The sequence below is a fragment of the Cheilinus undulatus genome, linkage group 16 (genome assembly GCF_018320785.1).
Source record: "Cheilinus undulatus linkage group 16, ASM1832078v1, whole genome shotgun sequence".
Lineage (NCBI taxonomy): Eukaryota > Metazoa > Chordata > Actinopteri > Labriformes > Labridae > Cheilinus > Cheilinus undulatus.
The window spans coordinates 7,290,592-7,317,820 of NC_054880.1; the positions used below are offsets into that span (position 1 = coordinate 7,290,592).

At 42.2% G+C, this 27,229-nt stretch overlaps 1 protein-coding gene across 3 annotated transcripts in view; it reads right to left on the reverse strand.

Moving 5' to 3' along the window:
• The window catches only part of LOC121523988 (collagen alpha-1(XIV) chain-like), a 269,909-nt gene that overhangs the window by 224,753 nt on the left and 17,927 nt on the right, over positions 1-27,229 (reverse strand). For all 3 annotated transcript variants that reach the window (XM_041809125.1, XM_041809124.1, XM_041809126.1), the window contains exons 3-4: positions 19,538-19,654; positions 580-723 (exon numbers count right to left, since the gene is read on the reverse strand). In XM_041809125.1, the coding sequence (XP_041665059.1) occupies positions 580-723; positions 19,538-19,654 (261 nt within the window). The remainder of the gene's footprint in view (positions 1-579; positions 724-19,537; positions 19,655-27,229) is intronic.

The following is a 27,229-nucleotide window of genomic DNA, read 5'->3' on the forward strand; positions in this document are numbered from 1 at the left end:
CATCACATGCTGGAAATAAAATGATTTACCCACAGTTTTAAAAGGGGGACGATCATTTTGTCTGGACCATTTTATAAGTTTTGTGTGAAATTATGTTCATTTTGTATTTTTTCTTCAGATTTTTTTTTGTTCCAATGCGCATAAAGGAAATAAACATGTGTATATCAAAAACATTTGTAATTGCAACAATTTCTGGAAGAAATGGTGTATTTTCTGGAAAAAAATCCAGTGGCGCCAATACTTTGACTGTATTTTACTGATGTGGACATATATAAATGCTAAAACAATGTAAATATGGCTACTTGAGTGTCCTTTTCTTGTCTTTTTTTGCTGAGAGATGTGCGAGGCGAGCTCTCCATCCTCATGATGTTCCACAGGTGAGGCGTGTCTCACCTGTCCAGTCTGAACCAGGCTTCAGCCAGCATGAAGTTATTTATGTGCAGTTTTATTCACATTTTATGATGAATGTTGAGTCCCTCTATGTCAGAGTTTTGTTCGTGTGTTTTCTCATCAGATTTTTAATACAAGGATTGAACATATTCTAATCATAAAGCCCCGGGATGAAGATCTGAGTCTTACCTTCATGTTTGGCCTGTAGAGGTTTGCTCTGCCGTCCTCCACTGACTGCAAATATCTTAAAGTTGTATTCTTTAGAGGAGTCAAAGTTGTTGATAACCAGCTTGGCTTCCTGTTTGGAAAGCTCCACTTCCTTCTGCTCTCCACCTGTTAGAGAGAAGGTCAAGAACAAACAATCAGATGGTGAAGAAAGAGGATAACAGCTTGATACTGAAAACTCCTTTTAATTCACCTAATTATTGGAATAAAGACTGCCAGAAGCACTGAGCACTGAATAGAGACATCACCCACAGCAAAAGTATGGATTATTCATCTGTTTGTTTGTGCTTTATTTAGCTTTGAAAGCACAAATACACAAACATGAAAAACCTGAAACAAGTGAAGCGTTTTAAGGTCTTTCTATTCTTCATCCATCGTTCCTCACAGCGTTTAAAATAGCTGTCTCCAGGTCATTTCTATTGTCTGCCGCCCTGAATGTGACAATCACTGTGAGAAGCTTCAGAAATATCGGAGTAATTATGCTCCCATAATTTTAATACTGTGAACACCTGTCTCATCAGCACAAAAGATCCACAGAGAGCAAACAAAGACACTCAACCTCAGCAGTAACATTTTTACTCCTGATGGAGAAACTGAACCTGCAGACTCTTTTCATCCATGTACAGACGGAGAACAGCGCCCAGTGAAGGTCAAACTGTAGCGACTTTGTGTGAGAGAAACATTCATCTTTAGGACAGCCATGCTGGGAATGGTAGACTGAACTGAAGCTGACCCGACTTTTAAACTGTGCTGCTCTGGAACAACAACATGGAGATCAAAGAATGGAGAAACAAACGCAGACAGGTACACAGGAAGGTGAGAGATGACCGACTAGAGCCGCAAAGACAGGAAAGAATGAAGGGAGAAGCTAGAACGATCATCGAGGGGTTAATTGCCCCTGTGAGGTTTCCAATTACCAGACAGAGAGAGCACTGTTGTGGATCAAGAAGAGCTGTGGCGTTTTCTGTGGTCATGTGATTCACAGACGGGGTTCCAACAAACTTTTAAATAAGGATGTTCCTAACGAAGAGGAGAAAACCCCTCGAAAACAGTCAAATTCCTCACAGGGTCATAGTGTCAGGGGGTGTGACGTTAGCCTGATATACTCTCTACAGCGTGGCTAGCATTGAAAGCTGGCACCGCCGCCTTTGTTCCTCTTTGCAGATTAATATCGTGCTTTGATATTTGACGTGTTTTCACATCGGTGAGCAGTCATACGTGAGTTCAACCCTCGACAGCCCACACACCACTTTATTTCCATTTACTACTTTAGAAGCTTCCTACTATACGCTAACAGCTTAGCCACCACTGAGCTTCTCATGTTTACATCCGGTGAAATGCCAGAGATGAAGACAGCGGCCGTTAACTGAAGCTACAGCGGTCTCTAGTGGCGGGAGGTTCATTACAGTTAAAAAGAGCATTATAGACCGGGATTTCAAGCCTGTGTTCAGACAGAATGAGAGGTAATTAGTTCAACTGACTAGTAAACCCACCGCCGGCTAATCTAATAAACAATTTTAACCATTTCACTGACTAACTGTGTGCATCCCTACTTCTAAAAATCAAATTTAAGACTTTATAAGACATTTTTAAGGCCTGAACTGAGACAAATTCATGTCACTTTCAGTACAGCAAAAGATGTGAGATTTCTTGGTACAGCAGACTCGGGCTGAATTTTTGGTTTTAGGTTCTGTTTACGTCAGTGATCATCAACTGGAGGCCCGGGGGCCACATCAGGCCCCCAACGGCTTCCCATCTGGCCCCGAAGGATGATCAAATTCAGAAAATTTGAGGTGGCAGAGAGTATGGCATGCTTCGTTAAAAGAAGAACAAAGAACAGCAGTGAGTTGTTTTCTTTTCAAAACCAACAAAAGTCGAGTACTGACGTGTCTACAGTCACCATGGCTCGCGCTATGCAGTTTTATATATGGAGTTTATTCCTTAGTAGCCGCGCACGGACACCTCAGTTGTGGCATTGATGTCACATGTTTCGTTGCTCTGATTGGCCTGTAAAGTTGTGACAGACAGAACGTTCATTCAATCACCCTCCAAGTTTTTTTCAAAGGCTCTGCCCTTTCCCAAACGCTGTCTATCAAAGGTTTTCCAGATGGTGTGTGAGATACAGCCATCTGGTGTGTCAGGTTAGTGGCTCATCAGCCAAAGAAGCACACTAGCATTTCTGTAATTCGGCATGGTAAACACATACTTATAATTGTTATCTTCATTAAAGTTGCATTTGTTGCCTCAGTTTTCCACATAACGCTCTTTGAGAGAGCAATACCCCCCTCCGTTCTTGGCCAATCATGACACAGCATCAAGAAGGCTCCAGAAATATGTAAGTAAAATGTCTCATTGCCACCTTGCGGCTGGCTGGTGATAGGGACTGAACTCACTGTTAAAAGCTTAAAGTTCCATTCATTTTGGAAGGAAATCACGTTTTTACAATAATACTTTATTTAGACAAAAACAGTAATTTGTTTTCAGTTTATGTCAACGTCCGGTCCCTACAGCTTCGGTCAAGAAAAAGCTGGCCCTGGTTTACATAATGTCAAATGGTACAGGTCTAGAATCCCCAAACTTGATGATTTCTGGCACATTAGATGCCTCTATTCTGTCTTTATGCTGGATGGTTAAATTCATCATAATACATTTTAGCAGGTGTGCCGAGCTGGTTCTAAACACCTGAACTAATATGAATCAGAATAATACTACTACTAAGTGGCCAACTTGATAGAGATGTTAGAGAACTGGACCACTGTTTCACAGCAGTACAAGGTTTATTACAGCACAGAGATCAGTATAAAATCAGACAGGGGTCTGAGGGTCCTCCACGAAGTTTTGAGCAATCAACACAGATTTCCCTGAAGTCTGGACAGTATTTATGTAAGTTTGTAGAGGAGCTTCAGTAGAAATACAAAGTTATAGACCAATAATTCAAAAAACACTGTCTCCTTTAGGGCTGGGCAATTAATCATAAATTTGATTAAATTGCAATACAGCCTGCTGCAATTTACAAATCGCACAAGTTGCAATATTTCTTTAACTTTACATGTGTCAAAATAGCAGTTTAATAAATCAAATTTTTCCTGTGGCAGAGATTTTATGCACATTATGCAAACATTCAAGTGTCCCATGTTTTTATAATAGTTTAAAAAAATCCTCCTTTTCAGTTTTATTTATGTTTTCCTTAATCAAAATGAGGGACATAAAAATGATAATGGCCTTCAATAAAGCAAATGATATCAAATTTGCAAAATGAGCAAAGATAATTGGTTCATTCTATCTAAAATGAACAAAGCTTAGTGTTACTTCACAAAAGTCATACCCCAAGTTGTGATCAGCTGGTAGCCAGTTTCACCTCCTCCACCCCAGCTGCCTCCTTTATAGCATCGAGCCTTTTGCACCCACATATTCAGATTCACGCTACTATGGATTAATTGCTTCTGAAAAATTTTAACACACATTGTCATAAATGTGTGTATCTAAATGGGGATTTCTAGCCATGTGCTCCCTGCAAAGTCAAGACAGCTGCTTGACCGACTCAGGGAGCATCTTCTGAGCAGAGCCTTCTCTGCCAACTAAAACTATAGTAGATCCATTTTGCAATAAAATGGTTAAATGCATGGTGAGTGTCCTGGCTGAATGTAGGCTATAATATAGAAAGATTTGTTGCTTGACTTTGTTGAAAAATACATAAGCTGAGGAACCTAAGAAAAATCACATATTTAATCGCAATATTTGGTAAAAAATCACAATTAGATTATTTTTGCAAATCGTTCAGCCCTAGTCTCCTTTTTAAAACTTACGTTCTAATCAGCTTGAGTTTGTGGTTCTCAACTAAACTCAAACTGAGTAGTTCCACATTAAACATAAATCCCATCAGAGAGGATTGTTTCCTGCTTTAACACCTTTGAAAAAGAACATCTAAACCTAACCTGACATAAGACGAACATTAATAGTATTATCTACAGATTTTACCCAAATTTGAAAGTTTTTGAGTAACAGGATCCGCTAACATCAGATTGCTACAGAGAGAGGGGAAGAGATGCATTCATGGGGGAGTGAGTGTGAACATCTGGGCAGCAGTCGTGTTGCTGCCACTGTTTTCTGCTGTTTTCTGACGTAGTCTTTAACAACGATGGCTAAACTCATCTCTTCTCTTAAGTTTCAGTGATTTGTGAAAGTGTTCAGACCTCCTTCACTCCTACTATTTTTGTCATGTTCGAGCCATGATGCTACAGTCCAGTAGTTCATGTCGTTCCAGGTTAGACCAGTCAAGAACCACAGGTTTGAAGCAGTGGTATCAGAAAGGCATGAAAGCGTAGAAAATGTTGACAACCTTAAACTTAACAGGAATCCATTTCTTGATGATTTTACTGATCTGCTGTTGCAGGCCTATCCTTATTCCACTGAGCTCTGTCTCTGGTAAAAGAGTCTGCAGCAAAAAAAAAGTTGTATTTGAGTTTCAGTGGATTACTTTCAGGTCCTCATTTCTCTGTAATTATGTTGATCAAGGCCTGCTGAACAAGTTGGGGCAGAACTTTGAGATGAAGACACTCCAGCAGAACCACTCATCTCTGATGTGACAGACATCGCTAACTTTGACCATCAGATGTTCAGTTTCTTTGACTGTAATTATGAAAGCACACACTATTTTACACACCTGTCTTGGTTTTCAAATAGCCTCAAACTCCTTCAGAGTTTATGAAAACTCCTGAGATGAGAGTGATAGCATCACTTCAGACTGCCCAGCAAAGAGCGGGAACATTAAGAAGCCCTGCAGCAGAGGAAAGATTAGCTTTATTAACGCCTGAGGTGACCGCAGCTCATCACTGCAGCACAGACCGAAGGCAAAACAAATAACTAAAAAATGGGCCAACATTCAAACTGAGAGCATGAAGAGAAAGGTAAGTTTATAATATCAGAGCTATCAGTCAAAGCAGAGATGAGAATTCAGCGTGTAATCCTGCCAAATGTGCTCTTCTGTCGTCGCAGCAGAAGGTTTGGCAGAAGTCGGCCGTTGACAGATTGACTGAAAAACCACGGTTCCTGTTTCCTGGCTTTCATGAACGTGTCGATCATATGAGCAGATATTGACTGAGACTGTCTGAGCTCAGATTCATTAAACATTTTTATAAAGGAAAAACACTTATGACTTAGTTCTTTTCTTATTATAATAAAAGCAACAGGCAAGAAACTGACAGAGCTGAGGCTCCTGCTGGGATAAACAATCTTTAAGAAATGAGCATCAAAGCAGCAATTTGATATGAATCTGATTGATATGAAAAAAAAAAAAAACACTTTCCCACCATCTGCTCCCAGAAAAAAGCTGACAGCACAAAAACCAACATGCTATCAAACACTTTTAGAGCAGGAACAAGTTTCTGAACACAGAAAATATGACATTAATGTTGGCTTTGAGTCGCTGAATCTAAGGAATAAAGACCTCTGTACACCTTTCTCTTCATGGGATTCATCTGCATGTCATCACACGTTTATAAGGACGTTCTGGGAGGAAGGCTGGTATTTCAACTGCCAACGTTTTTTTTTTGTTTTTTTCAGAGTAGAGCTGCTCGATTACAGCAAAAATCAGAATCTGAAATATTTAAGATGATGATTCTCCAGGTCTGAACGCTAAATGAGGTCAGAAAGGTGCTGTCAACTGTAGCTGCATAAACTGGCTGGTACGCTAGCTGAAGCTAAGCTAAATCAATGATAAGTTCTTCAAATCAAAGTTTTATTGTGAACGCCCTCATCAGGAAACATTCTTAACACTATTCAGCAGGAGAGAGATGAAACGTAAAACTATTTCTGTGCTCTTATGCTCAGACATGACTAGAGTATGCCATCACAGGCTTGTTTTAAGGGAAAGGGGGTTTGTAACAAGTGAATTTGTATTTTAATGCATTATCTCTTTTTAATTTTGTAATACCGTTATGAAAACTGTTACCATCAAAGGCAAGAAAAATACACTGATGTGATATTTAAGACATATCGCCCAGCTTAGGTACAAGCTCTGCAATTTCAAATGAAGAAAGGATTTGAACAAAAGTAAAAATCACTCATTAAAGTGTCCTTCAGTGTCCAAACCACAGTCCAAGAAAATTAGTAAACCAAAAAACCAACACAAATAAAGAAAACACACAGCCAACAGCTTGTTTTCTTCTATTTGTTGGACAAAAAAAAAACAGAGTGAGCCCTGTTGTCTGCAGCACACTCTAAGACTCCAGAAAATGTTTGTTTGGTGATGATTGTAATAAACACTAAAAAGTTATAAAGCAATATTGGTGAAATTTCACAGCTGAAAATTGACAAAAACGAAGTTTAAGTTTGTGCTCCGATAACGTCGCCGCCCTGTGGTGAAAACTCACCAAGAGCACAACTTTGGGTCTCAAGGTCAATCAGATGAAAGCCCTCGGACGAGTTTGTTCAAATGCGCAAGGCGTCCGTCAGTAAAAAAGGCCAAAAAATGCCAAATTTTGACCGTTTGGCGTCTGTAGTTCAGTTCCTGTACGTTTTAGAGGATGGTCGTTATGTAATGTTTTTTTTTGTCTCATCATGAAACGTATGTGTACCGCTTTTCGTGCACGTAGGTATTACCCACGGCCCTATCTCACTTTTGGCGCCCCCTAGAAAAAACTGTGTGACGGACTTACACCGTTCCACCACCAGATGGTTATTTCTCACGGGGGAAAATTTTTGAGAAAAAAACTGGACTTTTTACACATATTGAGGCCCTGAAAACGGGCCTCGAATCGCCTGAATTCTTTGGACAAATGAAATCCACCAGGGTCCTCGCCGGCCCTTGGTCGGTGCTAAATAGGGCCCTAAATAGAGTCACCCCTGGTACCTCTGTTAGCAGTGGGAGTTTCCCCTCCACCCTAAACTTTACACCAAAGTTGACATCAGGTCCTCCAAACACTCTGAGTGATTCACACAGACTTTTTGGGTAAAGCTTGGGCATCGGCGGACACGCTCTTTGACCTGTGGGCCACCATCTTGATTAGAATCCCCACTTTTGTGTGTGGGCAGACACCATTCTGGGAAAATGATTGGCTACAGCACGATTAGTTTTTTAGTTCCCAATTCTGCCGTTGCCTACAAGAGATTTTTATCTACAACTGAAAAGAACTGAAAACATAAAAAATTAGCTTATATTTGACAGGAAAGGTGAACTGCTGCTGATTTGAAACATATTCCTGGACACTTCACCAGGGCATTGGTAATGTTTTCACATACTTTTCAGTAGTTTCAGTCTATATTTTATTTAGACAGTGTGTGAAGGTAACCAGCCTAGGGTGGTCTAGGGGTAAAAGAGTAAAAGTGATGTTACTCCAGGAGACTTTGACAGCCCTGCCCACTGTTGAAATAAGGTTAACTCTCACTCAGTGGCTGCTTTTTAAACTTCATTACACTCACGCTGATACCCACCGCCTGCAGCCAGAAAGATGATGGTCCCCGTCATTCTCCTCCCTCACTCAGCCCAGGAGGCGTACAGCTATCCCTGCTCTTCACTCACTTTAAAATCGTTTCTCTCCTTTTCTTGAAAACTAAGCACTACCCAAAGGCAACGTGTTGCAAAGCAAGCTGTGTGGGCATGTCTGAGAAATGAGGCCAGCATGCTTGTGGTGAAAATGTCAAGCTAAACAGAAAGTCTAAGAATATTTAAAGAGCAGTAAGGATGTCCAGTACATGCTGATAAACATACATTACACATTATATTATATAATACATTACATTAGGACAAAAGAGAAGAGGGACTCTTATTTTGTTCAATAGAACTGTAACTTCATACTTCGAATTCAGCAAAGACCAGAGAGACCTGCTGTTGTTCTTTGACTGTGGTTCTTCCTCTGCTTACTTTACCGTTTCACTCCCTCTCTCCCTCTTTCTTCTCCTTCTTCACCCTCCATCCTCTCTCTAGTCTCTCTAGTCTCTCTAGTCTCTCCCTCTTTCTTCTCCTTCTTCACCCTCCATCCTCTCTCTAGTCTCTAGTCTCTCCCTCTTTCTTCTCCTTCTTCACCCTCCATCCTCTCTCTAGTCTCTCTAGTCTCTCCCTCTTTCTTCTCCTTCTTCACCCTCCATCCTCTCTCTAGTCTCTCTAGTCTCCCTCTTTCTTCTCCTTCTGCACCCTCCATCCTCTCTCTAGTCTCTCTAGTCTCTCCCTCTTTCTTCTCCTTCTTCACCCTCCATCCTCTCTCTAGTCTCTAGTCTCTCCCTCTTTCTTCTCCTTCTTCACCCTCCATCCTCTCTCTAGTCTCTCTAGTCTCTCCCTCTTTCTTCTCCTTCTTCACCCTCCATCCTCTCTCTAGTCTCTCTAGTCTCTCCCTCTTTCTTCTCCTTCTTCACCCTCCATCCTCTCTCTAGTCTCTCTAGTCTCTCCCTCTTTCTTCTCCTTCTTCACCCTCCATCCTCTCTCTAGTCTCTCTAGTCTCACCCTCTTTCTTCTCCTTCTGCACCCTCCATCCTCTCTCTAGTCTCTAGTCTCTCCCTCGTGAATCTCCGTCTTCACCCTCCATCCTCTCTCTAGTCTCTCTAGTCTCTCCTCTTTCTTCTCCTTTCACCCTCCATCCTCTCTCTAGTCTCTCTAGTCTCTCCCTCTTTCTTCTCCTTCTGCACCCTCCATCCTCTCTCTAGTCTCTCTAGTCTCTCTCGTCTCACCCTCTTTCTTCTCCTTCTGCACCCTCCATCCTCTCTCTAGTCTCTCTAGTCTCTCTAGTCTCTCCCTCTTTCTTCTCCTTCTTCACCCTCCATCCTCTCTCTAGTCTCTCTAGTCTCTCCCTCTTTCTTCTCCTTCTTCACCCTCCATCCTCTCTCTAGTCTCTCTAGTCTCTCTAGTCTCTCCCTCTTTCTTCTCCTTCTTCACCCTCCATCCTCTCTCTAGTCTCTAGTCTCTCCCTCTTTCTTCTCCTTCTTCACCCTCCATCCTCTCTCTAGTCTCTCTAGTCTCTCCCTCTTTCTTCTCCTTCTTCACCCTCCATCCTCTCTCTAGTCTCTCTAGTCTCTCCCTCTTTCTTCTCCTTCTGCACCCTCCATCCTCTCTCTAGTCTCTCTAGTCTCTCTAGTCTCTCCCTCTTTCTTCTCCTTCTTCACCCTCCATCCTCTCTCTAGTCTCTCTAGTCTCTCTAGTCTCTCCCTCTTTCTTCTCCTTCTTCACCCTCCATCCTCTCTCTAGTCTCTCTAGTCTCTCCCTCTTTCTTCTCCTTCTTCACCCTCCATCCTCTCTCTAGTCTCTCTAGTCTCTCCCTCTTTCTTCTCCTTCTTCACCCTCCATCCTCTCTCTAGTCTCTCTAGTCTCTCCCTCTTCTCCTTCTTCACCCTCCATCCTCTCTCTAGTCTCTATAGTCTCTCCCTCTTTCTTCTCCTTCTTCATCCCCATCCTCTCTCTAGTCTCTCTAGTCTCTCCCTCTTTCTTCTCCTTCTTCACCCTCCATCCTCTCTCTAGTCTCTCTAGTCTCTCCCTCTTTCTTCTCCTTCTTCATCCCCATCCTCTCTCTAGTCTCTCTAGTCTCTCCCTCTTTCTTCTCCTTCTTCACCCTCCATCCTCTCTCTAGTCTCTCCCTCTTTCTTCTCCTTCTTCACCCTCCATCCTCTCTCTAGTCTCTCTAGTCTCTCCCTCTTTCTTCTCCTTCTTCACCCTCCATCCTCTCTCTAGTCTCTCTAGTCTCTCCCTCTTTCTTCTCCTTCTACACCCTCCATCCTCTCTCTAGTCTCTCCCTCTTTCTTCTCCTTCTTCACCCTCCATCCTCTCTCTAGTCTCTCTAGTCTCTCCCTCTTTCTTCTCCTTCTACACCCTCCATCCTCTCTCTAGTCTCTCTAGTCTCTCCCTCTTTCTTCTCCTTCTACACCCTCCTTCCTCTCTCTAGTCTCTCTAGTCTCTCCCTCTTTCTTCTCCTTCTTCACCCTCCATCCTCTCTCTAGTCTCTCTAGTCTCACCCTCTTTCTTCTCCTTCTGCACCCTCCATCCTCTCTCTAGTCTCTCTAGTCTCTCTAGTCTCTCCCTCTTTCTTCTCCTTCTTCACCCTCCATCCTCTCTCTAGTCTCTATAGTCTCTCCCTCTTTCTTCTCCTTCTTCATCCCCATCCTCTCTCTAGTCTCTCTAGTCTCACCCTCTTTCTTCTCCTTCTGCACCCTCCATCCACTCTCTAGTCTCTCTAGTCTCTCTAGTCTCTCCCTCTTTCTTCTCCTTCTTCACCCTCCATCCTCTCTCTAGTCTCTATAGTCTCTCCCTCTTTCTTCTCCTTCTTCACCCTCCATCCTCTCTCTATTCACTCCCTCTTTCTACTCCTTCTTCACCCTCCATCCTCTCTCTAGTCTCTCTAGTCTCTCCTCTTTCTTCTCCTCCATCCCTCTCTAGTCTCTCTAGTCTCTCCCTCTTTCTTCTCCTTCTACACCCTCCATCCTCTCTCTAGTCTCTCCCTCTTTCTTCTCCTTCTTCACCCTCCATCCTCTCTCTAGTCTCTCTAGTCTCTCCCTCTTTCTTCTCCTTCTACACCCTCCATCCTCTCTCTAGTCTCTCTAGTCTCTCCCTCTTTCTTCTCCTTCTACACCCTCCATCCTCTCTCTAGTCTCTCTAGTCTCTCCCTCTTTCTTCTCCTTCTACACCCTCCTTCCTCTCTCTAGTCTCTCTAGTCTCTCCCTCTTTCTTCTCCTTCTTCACCCTCCATCCTCTCTCTAGTCTCTCTAGTCTCACCCTCTTTCTTCTCCTTCTGCACCCTCCATCCTCTCTCTAGTCTCTCTAGTCTCTCTAGTCTCTCCCTCTTTCTTCTCCTTCTTCACCCTCCATCCTCTCTCTAGTCTCACCCTCTTTCTTCTCCTTCTGCACCCTCCATCCTCTCTCTAGTCTCTCTAGTCTCTCTAGTCTCTCCCTCTTTCTTCTCCTTCTACACCCTCCTTCCTCTCTCTAGTCTCTCTAGTCTCTCCCTCTTTCTTCTCCTTCTTCACCCTCCATCCTCTCTCTAGTCTCTCTAGTCTCTCCCTCTTTCTTCTCCTTCTTCACCCTCCATCCTCTCTCTAGTCTCTCTAGTCTCTCTAGTCTCTCCCTCTTTCTTCTCCTTCTTCATCCCCATCCTCTCTCTAGTCTCTCTAGTCTATACCTCTTTCTTCTCCTTCTTCACCCTCCTTCCTCTCTCTAGTCTCTCTAGTCTCCCTCTTTCTTCTCCTTCTTCACCCTCCATCCTCTCTCTAGTCTCTCTAGTCTCTCCCTCTTTCTTCTCCTTCTTCATCCCCATCCTCACTCTAGTATCTCAAGTCTCTCCCTCTTTCTTCTCCTTCTGCACCCCCCTCCTCTCTCTAGTATCTCTAGTCTCTCCTCTTTCTTCTCCTTCTTCATCCTCCATCCTCTCTCTAGTCTCTCTCCCTCTTTCTTCTCCTTCTTCACCCTCCATCCTCTCTCTAGTCTCTCTAGTCTCTCCTCTTTCTTCTCCTTCTTACACCCTCCATCCTCTCTCTAGTCTCTCTAGTCTCTCCCTCTTTCTTCTCCTTCTACACCCTCCATCCTCTCTCTAGTCTCTCTAGTCTCTCTAGTCTCTCCCTCTTTCTTCTCCTTCTTCACCCTCCATCCTCTCTCTAGTCTCTCTAGTCTCTCCCTCTTTCTTCTCCTTCTTCACCCTCCATCCTCTCTCTAGTCTCTCTAGTCTCTCCCTCTTTCTTCTCCTTCTTCACCCTCCATCCTCTCTCTAGTCTCTCTAGTCTCTCCCTCTTTCTTCTCCTTCTTCATCCCCATCCTCTTTCTAGTCTCTCCCTCTTTCTTCTCCTTCTTCATCCCCATCCTCTCTCTAGTCTCTCTAGTCTCTCCCTCTTTCTTCTCCTTCTTCACCCCCCATCCTCTCTCTAGTCTCTCTAGTCTCTCCCTCTTTCTTCTCCTTCTTCAGCCCCCTCCTCCCACAAGTCTCACTAGTCTCTCCCTCTTTCTTCTCCTTCTTCATCCCCATCCTCTCTCTAGTCTCTCTAGTCTCTCCCTCTTTCTTCTCCTTCTTCATCCCCATCCTCTCTCTAGTCTCTCCCTCTTTCTTCTCCTTCTTCACCCCCCATCCTCTCTCTAGTCTCTCTAGTCTCTCCCTCTTTCTTCTCCTTCTTCATCCCCATCCTCTCTCTAGTCTCTCTAGTCTCTCCCTCTTTCTTCTCCTTCTTCACCCCCCATCCTCTCTCTAGTCTCTCCCTCTTTTTATTCCAGCACCATCCCCTCCATTCATTCGCTCCCTGCAGATGTCAGAGGATGGCTGTCTGCCTGTGCTCGCTGCATCTTCTCTGACATTTTCTCCATTACTGCGATCACACAGACGGCCAAAGCATACCAAAGCTACAGGTTTGAAATGTTTAATGATTGATCTACACCATCAGACTTAAAGCCTATGATTTTATCCATCCTGTCTGAGGGGAAATCAACCTTTCTGTATCATAACTCCTTTTTATAACTGGCCCTCTGTAGTATCCTAATAATATCCCGGACTGTTAGCCATCATCATCAAGATTAAAACCAAATAAGGCTTGAAATGTTCCCCTTAATATTGATCTACACCATCACCTCTAAGCTATGCTTTTATTTTGAAATTCATCCCACGTCTGGTGACAGATTCTGCTCAGCTGCACTTTCTCAACAAGCTAGCAGTAGCAAACGGCTAGCAGTCAAGATGAAGACACCACTCCTCTCTCAGCTGTGTCGACTTACGTCTACATTTATTTCCATTATGGGATTTTTTACAGATTAAAAAAACACTCTCCCCTGAATGCCTGATGGGGGGCAGGAAGCTGGTGACAGGCATAAGGGATGAACAGATGAAAGTTAGTACTTAAAAGCTCTAAATGGACCTGTACGCTGCAGTTCTCATCAGAAAATTTCTACATTTTCATCACTACATGTTTTTCCCCCAGTTTAACAGATTTACCTGGCCCGGGGGGGGGGGGGGCACTTCCCTGGTAATAGACCACCAGCAAATTTGGAGCCCTTGGGCTCATGGTAGCCCTTCTACCCTTCCAGCGGTACCCTAGGCCATGCTCACTCATTACATCCTCCCTTTACTACGCTCCAAAGGTTTGGACTTTGTTATTTGTTTAAAAGTTGTTTTCTCATGCCCTTGGTTATGTGCAGAGACTTCAAGAGCATGACTGGGGTTCTGTCAATCCTCCTGCCTGATGCTGCCCTCAGGTGTCTTACTCACCACATCTATACCTTACTCCAGCTTCAATTTTTGGCCCTACACCAGCGTAACTCAACCCTGCTCGACCACAGAGCCAAATCCTTGAAAATACTTTTGCATGAGCTACAATCTAAGTGGTAAAAAGTGGCTAAAAAAGTTACAGGTGGCAAAAATGGTCAAAATGTGGCAAAAATGGGTGAGAAGTGACAAAAAATGAGTTACAGGTAGCAAAAAATGGTCCAAAAGTGGCAAAAACCAAGGCAAAAAAATGAGTGAAAAGTGACAAAAATGGGCAAAAAGCAGTCAAGACTGGCAAAAATAGGCAAAAAAAATGAAACAAGTGGTATGTAATGGCAAAAGGCAGTTTAAATGGGCAAAATGTGCCAACAAAAATTGTGAAAAAGGGCCAAAATGGGCATAAAAGTGACAAAAATTTGGTTAAAAAAAAGGAAACAAGTGGTATTTAATGGCAAAAAGCAGCTTATTTGGACAAAAAGTGGCAAAAAATGGTAAAAAAAAAAAAGGGGGGGGGCAAAAATGGGATAAAAGTGTCAAAAGAAGCTGCGAAAATGGGCATAAAATAGGAAAAAAAGGGGGTTTTAATGGCAAAAGGTAGCTTAAATCGTCAAAAAGTGGCAGAAATGGGTAAAAAGTGTCAAAAAGAAGTGGTAAAATGAGCAAAAAATAGAAATAAGGGGTGTTTAATGGCAAAACATAGCTTAAATGGGCGAAAAGTGGCAAAAATGGTGGAAATGGCACAAAGTTTCCCCTTTTAAAGGTTTTCATGTGGAATAATATTAAGACATAAAAGAGCCACATGTTAGGTATCACTGCTCTACACCGTACTGTAAACAGATGAACGGGGAACCGCCATCCTAGGCAGGTACGCTGGAGTTTACAGCCAGTGCTAATTTGATATAGACTGATAAAATATGCTCTATTCATGTTTGCTTGTGGATGAACTATGATTTAATGAAACATGTTGTCTACTTGGGTGCAACATCATTTGTTTAATGATTTCCTCTGCTGTTATTGTGAGGCCTGATACTACAGGCCTACATTTTCCTAATTTTAAGGGTATAAAATCACAGTTGAGGTGTTCTCTTCAAACATATTCCATTTCCTGTATCAAACATGTTAGATTTCCTGATCCTTGCCAATAAACGGCAACAAAAAATATTAAATGAGAGAAAAGATCATTCCCTGGGCACACTCTAGGATACAGCTGAATTTGTTTTACAGTATGACAGGAAACGTGCACCTTTGTTCACCAGAGTCCTCCTGTAGCTCCTCCACATAAGCTTTAATGTTTGAAAATGGTTTGATAATATCAGTACTACCAATACTAGTGGGTCCCATAAACTCCACGTAAAAAAATCTCCTCCCTCTTGTTTAGTCTGGGTGTGGATGTCCTGAACGAGTGAGGCTAAATAAAAGTTTAATTAAACCTCACCAGTCCCACAGAGAAACCCCTGCAGGGCTCTACCCGGGGACCTTTAAACTGAGCTATAATTACCGCTCTTTAACAAATGAAGTCTTGAAGCTTTCTGTCAGAGTAAGAAGAACAAAGGACGGTTTTTACAGACGTACATCCGGCTGCTGCTTCTCCTACTGCAGTAAAACATCTCTCTGCACTCTGCTGGGAAAACTATCAAGGATTAAAGGGAAAAAGTGAGGAGGAAACAACCTACAGTCTAAAAAGTCATATAAATCTCCAGATAAGGCAACATGATTTAACAGTTAAGCTGATAGCAAACTAAAAACAGCATATTCTTCATCATCAACAAATAACAAAGGAATGCTTCTTCCAGGTCTGGGCCAAGTCAGGTAATACTGCGACCTTATTCAGTGACTCTAACACTGTTCAAAGGTGGACTGGGGTCTCTTATTTTCCATGGAATCATATCAAAGTGTAAATTTCTGGTTTCATGTCACTCCCACTACACAGAAGTAAAACCATCCTAAAAGAACAAAATAATGACTGTGGTGACCTTCTTTACTTTCAGTAAAAGCCTCCCTCTGAACGTTCTGAATGAGTAACACTATAATGACAATGCAACACAAATAAAGGCCTGTGGCTATGCATCACATCCACAAACTATAAAAACGTCTCCACTTCATCTGTTTTCACCCAGTGCTATAAAAACTGGGCCTCAGTTTTCTGACATAATAATAGCCCGTATAATTACTATCAAAGACTTCCTTATGGTGTGTTCTTATATAACTCTACTTTAGAACTATTATTACAGGAAATCTGTGACGTGGGACCAACCTCATTGTCTAGGAGCAATAAAAACCCAGCAAAGCAGGGCGTTGTTGATTTGATTAACCCAGTTGTTTGGATGAGATGATGCAACAGCAGTACAGGCCGACAGTGATGGTTCAAGCCTACATGGTGCTGTGATCATCACCTGGCGGCCCGAGGGCCACATCAGGCCCCCCACAGCTTTAAATCTGGCCCCCAGAAGTGTTATAAATTCAGAAAATATGAGGAGAAAAAAATATGTTCTTCCATTTACTTTATCAAATAACAATAGCTGTAAAAACAGACCAAAACCAAATGAGATTGGAACAATTTTCACACATATACATACAAATAAATGTGAATCAGCCATTCTTGGCTAGAGCTGCCATTTTTTTTCATAATTTTTCTCTTATTATTTTCATAATTTTTTTCTTTTTTTAAATAATTTTTTTCTTCTTTTTCTCATATTTTTTTCTTCTTTTTTTCATAATTTTTTTCTTCTTGCTTCATAATTTTTTGTCAATTATTTCCTCATTTTTTGGTCATTTTTATAATAATTATTTTCTTATTTTCTAAACCATTTTTTTCTTATTTTTTCATCTGTTTTTGGTAATGCTAATGGTTGGTTCTACAATTTTTCTTCTGCTTGTCTTTGTATGACGGTAGAGCCTTGTTGTAGAGCTCAGGATATTCCGACACCAGCTTAGACCCGCAAAGCCGGCTATTTCTGGCTTCTCTCCCTCCTTCGATGTGATTGGCTGCTGCCAGGCTGCTGCCGCCAGAGAGTTCAACACTCTGAACTCCAAGCGGCAGGGTAAAATCTGTGCACGTTCACGTGGGCGGCTACCACTTCTGGGTCCTACTGCCACGGTTAAAACTGCTTCCCGTCTGCCGCCCTTCCCTCGTTAAACTGACTGGAGGCGGTGAGTTGCCACGCGGCGGTGTGTAACCGGCTTTAGAATCAGCCCAAAAGATCTGTTTTCTGCAAAGATTTCCGACCAATCAAAACACAGCATTTTAGCATCAAACATGGTAATGATCAGCAAATCAGCCCCAGAAAAATGTGGCAGAAATATCTCAATTGCCCCCTTGTGGCAGGCTGCAGTATAGGTGATCTCAAAGCTAAAGGCTGAAAAGAAAATAGAAAAATTTTGACAACAATTTGTTAATTAGACTAAAATGTTTGTATTTGCTCCTCTGAAGTCCGGCCCCCAAATTGTCTGCTAAGAATAAAGCTGGCCCTTGTGCAAATATAGTTGAGGACCCCTGCTGTAATGTCAGTTAAAAATCAGGCTAAAAAGTACACAGACTAGCCCTTTAAATAAGTCCTTCCTTCATCATAGTTACAGCTTTTTATGAATTGTTACAGAGGTGTAACAGTATGGTTATTTAATACTGAGGTCAGGCTTCACAGTGCTGTGAATAAATACCCACCCACCACAACCTTACTTGTTTCTTTTTCACTTATTTGTCACACTTAAATGTTTGAAATTAACATTTTCTATTTTAATATTAGACAAAGATAACCTGAGTAAATACAAAAAACTGTTTTCAAATGATGATTTCATTCAAGTGCCTAAAGACATGCAAACCTGCCTGGCCCTCTGTTAAAAATGTTTGTGAGTTAAGTAGCGTCATGAATTGATGGCTCTGTGACCCCCTCACAGACTAAAAGGTCATGGTGTCTGACCTCAGCATTAGAGTGCATACTGTACTTTGTGGTGCCGATGATTTTTACATAGTTGTTCAAAGAGAAATCGAAAGATTATTCATATTTACACTTTCCTCATTGACCTAAATTGTTTAAATTAGCTGAGTGTGTATAAAGGGCTGAAATTGATGTCTCAGGGAAAGTCAATCATCTTCTCCAAAAGCAGCCTGAAACAGCACCTGAAGAGAATTCAATTACTTCAAAATAAATTCCAATCAACGAGACTCTTTCCCCGAGTTGCACTCCACAGGGACATGCTGAGCTTTTACACGCCGACATTTAGAGGGCTTAACTAGTTGGAAACACTCTCAGGAGCTTTCATCAACACATCCACAGACATCTGCTGCACTCAAATGAAGATTTCCACAGCAGACATCTAAATATCCACATGAGAGCTCACACAACTAAGCTATGGGGCCCAGCTGGGTTCAGAACAGTCTGGCATGCTGGACCCTGTTCCTGGTTGGGTTTTCATGGTCAGTAGGCTACGTAGTTAGGCTGCTACGTAGTTAGCCTGCTATATGTTTAGCTCCACCCTTTCGGCTCAGACAGGTACACCAAGGAAGGGCGCAGAAAAATAGGAGAGTACTGATCTGCTCAGTCTCGACAGTGAGAATGTAAATAATTGTGTGCTGTGCTGAACCAAACTGAACTGGACCAGACGCTGTTAGGTAGGACTTGATCCATCCTTCTTCTCACTCAATAAGCCTGCATTTTTCTGAACTCAACCATGTTACACATGCAGATTTACAACGCAGATGGCCACATCCAGATCAAAGTCGTAATCCTTCCTTCAGGTTTTAACAAGACCAGGTTAAAACCTAGCATATGACTGACGGCTACTACCTAGCATGCCTGTTGAAATGCCTGACTGAACCGCGTGTTCTGGCAGAGTGATTGGTTTTGGGGTAACTGAGCTGTCCCTAATGTCTGTGGGTTGAGAAATAAAGGATCCCAAAAGTGTCAACCATAAGGTCAGCAGTAAACAGCTAGCCTGACACACCAGATCAACTCATATATCCAATGCATGAATATATATCTGACATTCATATGGAAAAGCTCCCATACAAAGCCTTTGAGAAGGGCAGGTAATCAGAGAAAGGTTCTGTTTGCCACATTCATGATGGGCCAATCAGAGCGACCAATGACGGTGAGTCGGGGGGGCTCATAAAAAAAACTTCTGGCAGTCTGATACAGAAGGTGGCAGTGTGCACACAGTTAGTTAGCAGATACCTTAAGAAGAAGAAGAGACATATAAACCACTCCTGTCAACATGTGTTAATGCTCTATGAAGAATGAAGTCCATCCTGCTACTACGGATGTGTCGTTATTTTGGGACTCCAACAGTGACCCTTCTTCTACTTCTATATCTACAGATCAGAGGATAAAATGGACCCATGCTGCATGGATGGCATGGTTTATGATAGGAGAGGAAACATTTAGAATTGCACTTACAACTCTACCAGCTGACGAGTATCCTGTACCCACGCATGGTCCCATTCAGGTCTTACGTCGACCATGCAAGCCTACACATCAATCACGCTTAAGACTATATCTTCAAGTGGACCTAAGCATGGTGCCCAAGTAACATATCCACTGATCAACTAAACCAGACTGAGGTCAGTAGACCTAAGGTCCCTCATGTGAAAGCATCCAAAAATAAAAAGTTACTTGAATACTATTGTGAACATGAGTTAACATATTCAGAGGCTAAGGGCTAAAGTGGGATACAAGTACGACGAGACAGACAAGAAGAGGCTGGATGCTCAACAGAAGAAAACGTGTTTTTAAGACGACTGTAAGGCTGAGGGAGGTTGTGGCTCTTACCTGGTTGTGTTATATAAATGACCTTGTAGCTGTCAAACGCTCCCTTTGGCTCTTTCCAGGATACGTGCAGCTTGGTGGGGCTCAGGACTTTGGAGCGAAACCTCCGTGGGGATGAAACTATGGAGAGAAACAGCAAATACGCAGCTTTAAACGGTAACAGTTAGTTTTAAAAATGTTGTATTTTAGAGATGAAGTAATTAAAAAAATATTTCAACCCTGTCATGCATCATCCACACCTCCAGTATTTATATATCAGAGTCAGACAAACTGCCTTCAGTCAGTGTATTAGTGGATTATAGCCATGAAGATGGAGGGAGTTCAGTTTTGTTCAGCCAATAGATTTTCAACGGTAAACCCCACTGATTGAAACACCTGGGCCATTTAGAGCATCAAACTAGGATTACTGTGATACCAGAAGTTTAAACTTTGACTCCAGACGAAATCAACACGTTTATGACACCACAACAACAAATACAGACGTCTCTGGTGGTCAATATATGTCATTTTCTGGTGTTTAATTACCAAAAATTGTAGATAAACTCCAAAATATGCTCGCTAACATCTCTGTTACACAACATTTGTGATGTTTTTGTTCAATATAGATATTGTGCAGATGCTTGCTAGCACTTTTTTGTTGAATCATTCTTCTCCTGCACACGTTGTTATGCTAAAATGCCATAAAGTTTTAAAGAACTAACATTTTCCAACTGCAGTGCAGTACAAGAAGTGTTTAAGTTGCTCCAGTACATCAATAAACATCATTCATGGTTTGGAAATAACTGTATGAACTGTTTTTGAGAATGAACTCTAAAACAGTGTGACAGCGTTTCTTTAAAAGTAAAAAAGCTCTTTCTTTACCAAAAAGGTGGTAAAATAATTTCAGTACCACGAGGATGGCTACACACTTGAGAGTGAATTAAATCGGTAACAAGTGACAAAAATCCTAAAATCTGGCCACGCCAGTGTGTCACCAGCCTTTGGTGGTCAGGACCTGTGTTCACATTTGCATACTTGTGCTGGCAGAACCAACAACCACAGCTTCAGGGTGCTTGTTTACTGTAGCTAGATTATTGCCCCGTTTACACGACAATGTTTTTGAGTGAAAACGCAAAAGTTTGTAGCGTTTTGGCTGTCCATTTACACGGCAACGGCGTTTTGGTTCCTGAAAACAGAACTTTTCAGAAACGGGCTCCAGAGTGGAAGATTTTCAAAACGCCCCCGTCTCCATCTCCGTGTAAACAGGGAAACAAGCACTTTCTGAAAACGGATATGCACACTGCGACTGGCCGACACCAGTGTACGGAAAACGAAGCAAAACATCACGTAAACGATGCCTAAAACAGCTTATTTATGCTTTCCTCTGTAGTATTCTGAAAAAGCTCTGTATGTTTATCATTTCTTTTATTCAAGAAAACCGTAGAAAAACAATGTAAAGGATCCTTCCCTGGTATTAGCAGCAGCCCTAGAGCTGGAAATTTCAAGACAGTCCGGCTGCAGACCCCATCTCTCAGATGCCTGCTCTGCAGACCACTGCTATTAGACACCACTACCATCAGGACTAAAAAATGCTCGAAAACTCTCAAAGTAACATAAGACTAAACCTCTGGTAAGGGTACGTGTGGGAGTAAGAACACCAAAACTTTCAAGGTAAAAACCTGACCTGCAGAGCCTAATAACAACCTGTTTAATGTAGGAGGCTGCTTACAGAATAAAAGCTCATCTTTCATGTAAACCCTCTAACACAGCATACGTAGCTAAAGCTAACATAGCTAATATATTAACGTTAACTACTTAGCAAGTGTAGCTATGTAAACTTCAGTGACTAAGCTAAATGTTGCTAAAGCTGGAAAGAGGAAATATCCTCTGTTCTGGCCTGATGGAGGTGCTGTCTCACAGTAGTGGTCTGCAAGAGGGGGTCTGAGAGCTGCAGTCTGCAGCCAGAGCCCTCTCAGAACTTTTTTTTCTTAAAAGACGAGTCCAATGGTTTCTCCTCTGCCAGCGCTGTTGCAAAAGCTGGAATCATAAGTCTGGCCCCTTCCTGGTTCTGATTGGCCAGTGAGGGAGAGGTGACACATACGGGGCGGTTCTAAAAGTTTAACTTTATTTTTCAACTGAGGACGAGATGTGAACCCAGGGACAGAAAAACACTTGGCAAACAGGCCGTTTTTGGACAGTGTGCACTAAAAAGGCTGAACTGCATTGGCTGTGAGTGAAAACTGAGTGCTGAAACGGCCGCTTTGACCACAGACCCTTGTAGTGTCTATCTTTTCACTGCCATACGCAGCTGTCCAGAAGGTTTCACACAATCTGCTCTTCATTTTATTTTAAGCAGGTCCATCACTGGCAATCAAAGTTGGACTGATGACGTTAGGCTGAACTCCCTCCAGGTTTATGGCTCGGTAAAAGCTCCATCGCTCCATCTGTGATTTTGAAACAGGTAAGAAAGGAAAAACAAAACAAGATGGATAAACTGTATCTCATCCAAGAGGGAGGATACATATCAGACGTATTAGCTTGCACAGATGTCACATTAAAAAGCAAAGTCCCATCCTCCTCCTCATCCTCCTCTTCCTCCTGTACCGATGAGCCTGCATTGTGCTCGTCTCTGCGGGGATACGACAGGTCGTCTGCTGTGTTCCACTTACCGTCAGCATCAAAGCGACGCCCCTGCCTCTCATCCTGATTAGTTGTTGGCCCTGTCTGCGCCTTGAGGCCTACCCCCCACTTTTTTCTGCGTATCCTTCCCTTCGACTCATTTTCTCAAGCGAACGCTGCCGCTCCATCTCCTCTGCCTCATCTGTCCCTGTGTCTTTTCCCTTTCTGTCTGAACCCTCCCAGTCCTGATCTCATTTTCTCTCCTTTCTTTTCTCTCGGCGTCTCTCGGCTTTGAAATTATCGTCAGGGGTAAGACGAGGATGAGAAAAAGAAATGAATGTGACTTTCTTTTAAGTGGAAGTAGAGAAAGAACAAAGGGCACCAAAGGGAAAGGCACTGGAATAGAATCTGTTTACTATTCCTCTCCTGTCCTGAGCAGGAGTGTTAAGATGTACAGCACACAGTGATGAGATCCACTGAGCTGCACAATATCCAAACACGCTTTACAATGGCTTTGACTTGTGTGTAAACCTCCGAAAAAGTCAACAACGCCATGTTAGAGAGTTTTATCCTCATATTTCAATGAGCTATAACGCAGTGTTGTTGTTTTTTCTCCATTAAGACATCGCGGTGTTCAAACACTGGAGCAAGGCCATTGTAAAGCATCACAATGCCAAAAAACACATTTCCTGGGTCAACAACCACAACAGCCCATCATTTTACGCCCACACAGCCAAACCCCACAAAGTAAATATGGATTGAGAAGCAACACATTCCCCAGTCTGAGTTGGTTAACGATTACAAAAGAGAAGCCCGCGGTCTGAAAATAAAATATGGGATACACAAACTGGTTCCTGTGTTTGTGTCCTCATTATGAGGTGAGCCATCTGCTGCTGCCGACTTCTTTAAATACCTACACGCTGATGATTGACGCCTGCTACAGCTCTGAAGCTCTGACGGCTTAAAGGGATGGTTCACCCAAAACAGAAAAATAAACTCAGACAGAAACGCACCTGCAGGAAGGAATGTTTATTAGTGTGCACCTGAGTGTGAAGGGTAGTCACTGTGTAGTCCATTCCAGGTACGAACACCTGAAAAAGTCTGATTATTACCAGAGTAGCAGCACTGGAGAACACCAATGTTCATCCAGATATAAACGCTCCGTAACAGCGCTCTAATCTGAACTTTTTATACTTCAGAGCAGTGGTACTCAACATGTGGCTCTCTTATATCTTATTTGAATTATTATTCCCCCAGAAAACCTTAAAAAGGAAAATTTTACCTCAGAAATGATCCATGGCCAGTCCCACTGATCAGTTTATCACACTTACACAGTAGGCTCTAATTGTCTTCTCTACTGTCTGTTTATTTCCATCGCCCTTATTTGCAGTTTTTGCTACTTTAATTCCATTTTCACTGCTGTAAGCAAATTTCTGACACTTTTATTTTGCTTTTTGCCCTTTTTGTCGCCTTTTTTGACACTTTTGCTCAATGAAGCTGCCTTTTAAAATTAAATGCCACTTATTTCCCATTTTGCCACTCTTTCATGCTTTTCTGCCCATTTTTCCCACCTTTGTTCTGATTTTTGGCCATTTTAGTTACTTTTCACTCATTTTTTTCAACATTTTTGCCACTTTTGGACCATTGTTGCCACTTATAACTACATTTTTTGCCATTTTTTTACCTATAATTGCCACTTATGGACCATTTTTGCCACTTTCCGTCCTTTTTTGCCAATTTTCTCCCTGCGTTTGCCACTTTAAGCCCATTTATGCCACTTCTTTTGTCACTTTTCTCCACAGTTTTATCCTTCTTTTAGCAAATTTTTGCCCCTTTTTGCCACTTCTCACCCATATAAGCTGCCTTTTGCAATTAAATGCCACTTTTTGCCCATTTTTCCACCTTTTTTTTATATTTGCCTATTTTAGTCACTTTTCACTCATTTTTTTGACATGTTTTTGCCACTTTTAACTCACTATTTGGTCATTTCCCACCCATTTTTGTGAATTATTCACCCATTTAAGCTGCCTTTTGCGATTAAATGCCACTTTTTGCCCATTCTTCCCACGTTCGTTTCTGATTTTTGCCCATTTTAGTCACTTTTCACTCATCTTTTGCAACCTTATTGCCACTTTTCTCCCAGTTTTTGCTCATTTTTGCCACCTTTAACTTACTTTAACTGCCACTTTTCACCTTTCAGATTGTGGCTCTTGCAAATGTTTTTTCCAATAATTTGGCTCTTTGTTTGCGCAGGGTTGAGTAACGCTGCTTTAGAGCACTTCTCTTTCTGTTTGCCACTCTGGCATTTAAATGTCTGGAGTTTATGTCTTAAATAGGTTGCCTCTCATTGTAAACCTTACAAAGAGATAAATCGTCCAGATTCCATGAGTGTCATCAGGAAAATCCATCTTCCAAAGCTCCAGTCTGAAGAGTTGTACCAGGTCTGAAAACCGGTACAACTCAGTGTCATTTGAGGAAAAGGATGCGTATCTGTGAGTTTAGTAGTACTGGAAGCCGGTATCTACAACCGACAGTGAAGCGATAGGTTGGATGTAGCTACAGCGGCAGTTTTATCAGAACTGGAGCCCATTTCATAGCCAAAGACTGCACTGAGAGCTTATCATATCAGAGGAGATGGTTCTGCTCTACCGACCAGCCTTGGCATGAGTTTTATCCATCAACAAGCTCAGACATTCAGGAACTACAGCAGCTCCTTACTGTCGAGTACAGGTTACTACCACCCCTGCCCATGCCTACCACCTCATGTTGTCTGTGGGTGTGAGTGACAGAGCGTTTGTCCAATCACCTTCTAAGAATGTTTAAAAAGTCCTTCCCTTCCTTTGGACGGGAGGTTCGTCATATGAAACGTGTCAGGCTAATGTCCGCATAGCTCCACCTACTCACGGCTTGTTTAGGTACCAGAAACTAGGGATGCACAATATTATTGGTGGGATATTGTTATCGGGTGATTTGAACATGTTTCCAATATTTACAGCTGATATATCTGTCATACATACCTGCAGTATAGATCATATATCAGCCTTAAATATCTGCAAAATGTACCATCAGCTATAGGTGGTTGTCTGGGGCCCCTCCCCCTCAAGCAAGCCACTGTGAGCCCTGAATATTTTGGATAGCAAAGGAGGCACTTGGTATTTTCACAACAAAGGTGTGTATATACACTGGTACCAGTGTCAGGAGAGGAGTTTGGAAATACTGGCATATCGTCAAAGAGCAGTACTGAGCATCCCTACTGGACCCCACTGTGACAGAAACCCACTGTGACAGAAACCCACTGTGACAGAAAGCCAAGTGTTTTATGTTGGCGTTGGGGGATGATAAATACTGATCAGCAGTAATTATACTGTCATTTTTGCTAAGAGGAAAAGAGAGGAGACATCGGGGGAGAAAGTACAGCCACATTTTTGCAAAAAAGAGGCCGAGTCAAGCAGAGCCGGTAGAGGAGCCAGGAAGTAGACGGTCTGGTTGTTGTTTTATGTTTGAGGACTCATTTAAATGTTCAGAGCTCAGAGTGGGCTTCTTTGAGTCTGTGGTCCCACTGACAACCATCAATACGGTTTACACTCTGAAGATATCTTTAAGGCTAATCTATGATTAATACAGCTGATATGGTCTGCCAACATGTGCCTTTTATATCAGATTTTGATCATTTGCCTTTTTATTTTGGAAGATTATATATCAGGGCTTTTTTACCTTTAATGGAGGACAGCTGCAGAGAGACAGCAAATATGGAGACAGAGACATGCGACAAGACCAGGAATCGCACCCCCGAATTCATGCTGATGATATTGTGCATCTCTATCCGTGTCCTCGGTGTTTGGTTCGCGTCACATTGCACAACCTGATCCACTGGGTCAGTTTCTGAATCAGAGCTAAGCCCAGAGCAGCTGGGTCACGAGTTAAAGCAGGAATAAAAAGAACAGCATAAATCATCTGACTCTGCCAGTCCGATGTTGACTTGCTGTTCGGTTTCTCCCTGTTTTCACGTATTCATGAACTCAGCAGTCTGTACCTGTGTTTTATTTTGAAATTGACTGGATGCTTTGTGTCTTCCTGTGTCTGACTTCCTGTCTGGCCAGATGCAAGTTCTTGATTCCAGAGACCTGGGTTTTTCCGGGATGAAACCATCAGGCATTTTTTTTACATGTATTTAAATTATTTAGTCTAGATCGGTTGCATAACTCTTGTACTATCGTTAAACGTAGGCACATCAACTTCCTGGTTTACTGTAAGAAGTTATAAACAAAAACTCTCCAGCTTTTTTCTGTGTTAAAGTTTTTTTAATTTTTCTTAAACTCATAAAAAGGTTTGCGTTTCTTCACGGTCATTTGTCAAGACTAAAAGACACAGCTAATTTATAAACGCTGGCCTGATGCCTTTAAACATCAGAGAGGATGTTGTATTTAAACCAGCGGTTCTCAACCTTTTCAGCCTGTGACCCCCAAAATAAAGGAGCCAGAGACCGGGGACCCCGACTGGACCTGAAGGTGGCTGAACAGCCAGGAACATTCAAGAACAGTCAGGTGCAGACAAGGCCGCCCATGAGGGGGGATAAAGGGGGAGGTTTCTGGGACCCAGCCAAACTGGGGGCCCATGGGGGTCAGAAAAATCACGGTCCATTGTGAAGTAAAGCTGTGAAAACCATATTTTATATTTGACCTAAAAATAACCACTCTTATCGAAGAAACAAATAGGCTATCTCTAGCCATTAATTTGTGCAGTAAATAGTTTTCTTAAAATGAACATAAGTTATGTTAAATACATATTTAAAATGGGTGAAAAATTGCTTAAATTAGTGAATAATGGCAAAAAAATGGTGGAAAAGGTGGTGAAATTAGATTTTTAAAGAAGATAGAAGAAAAGGGTTTAAAATTGACACAAATGGGTTTTAAGTCACAAAAATGTGCTAACAGCAGCAAACTTGGTGTTTAAAAGTGATGAAAAAGGGTTAAAACTTGATAAAAGTAGTGTTAAGTGGCAACAGTGTCATTTAAAAATATTCTTAGTTCTTTTTTTAAGGTACTGGAGACCCCCTCTCAGTGTCTCACGACCCCCAATGGGGTCCCGACCCCAAGG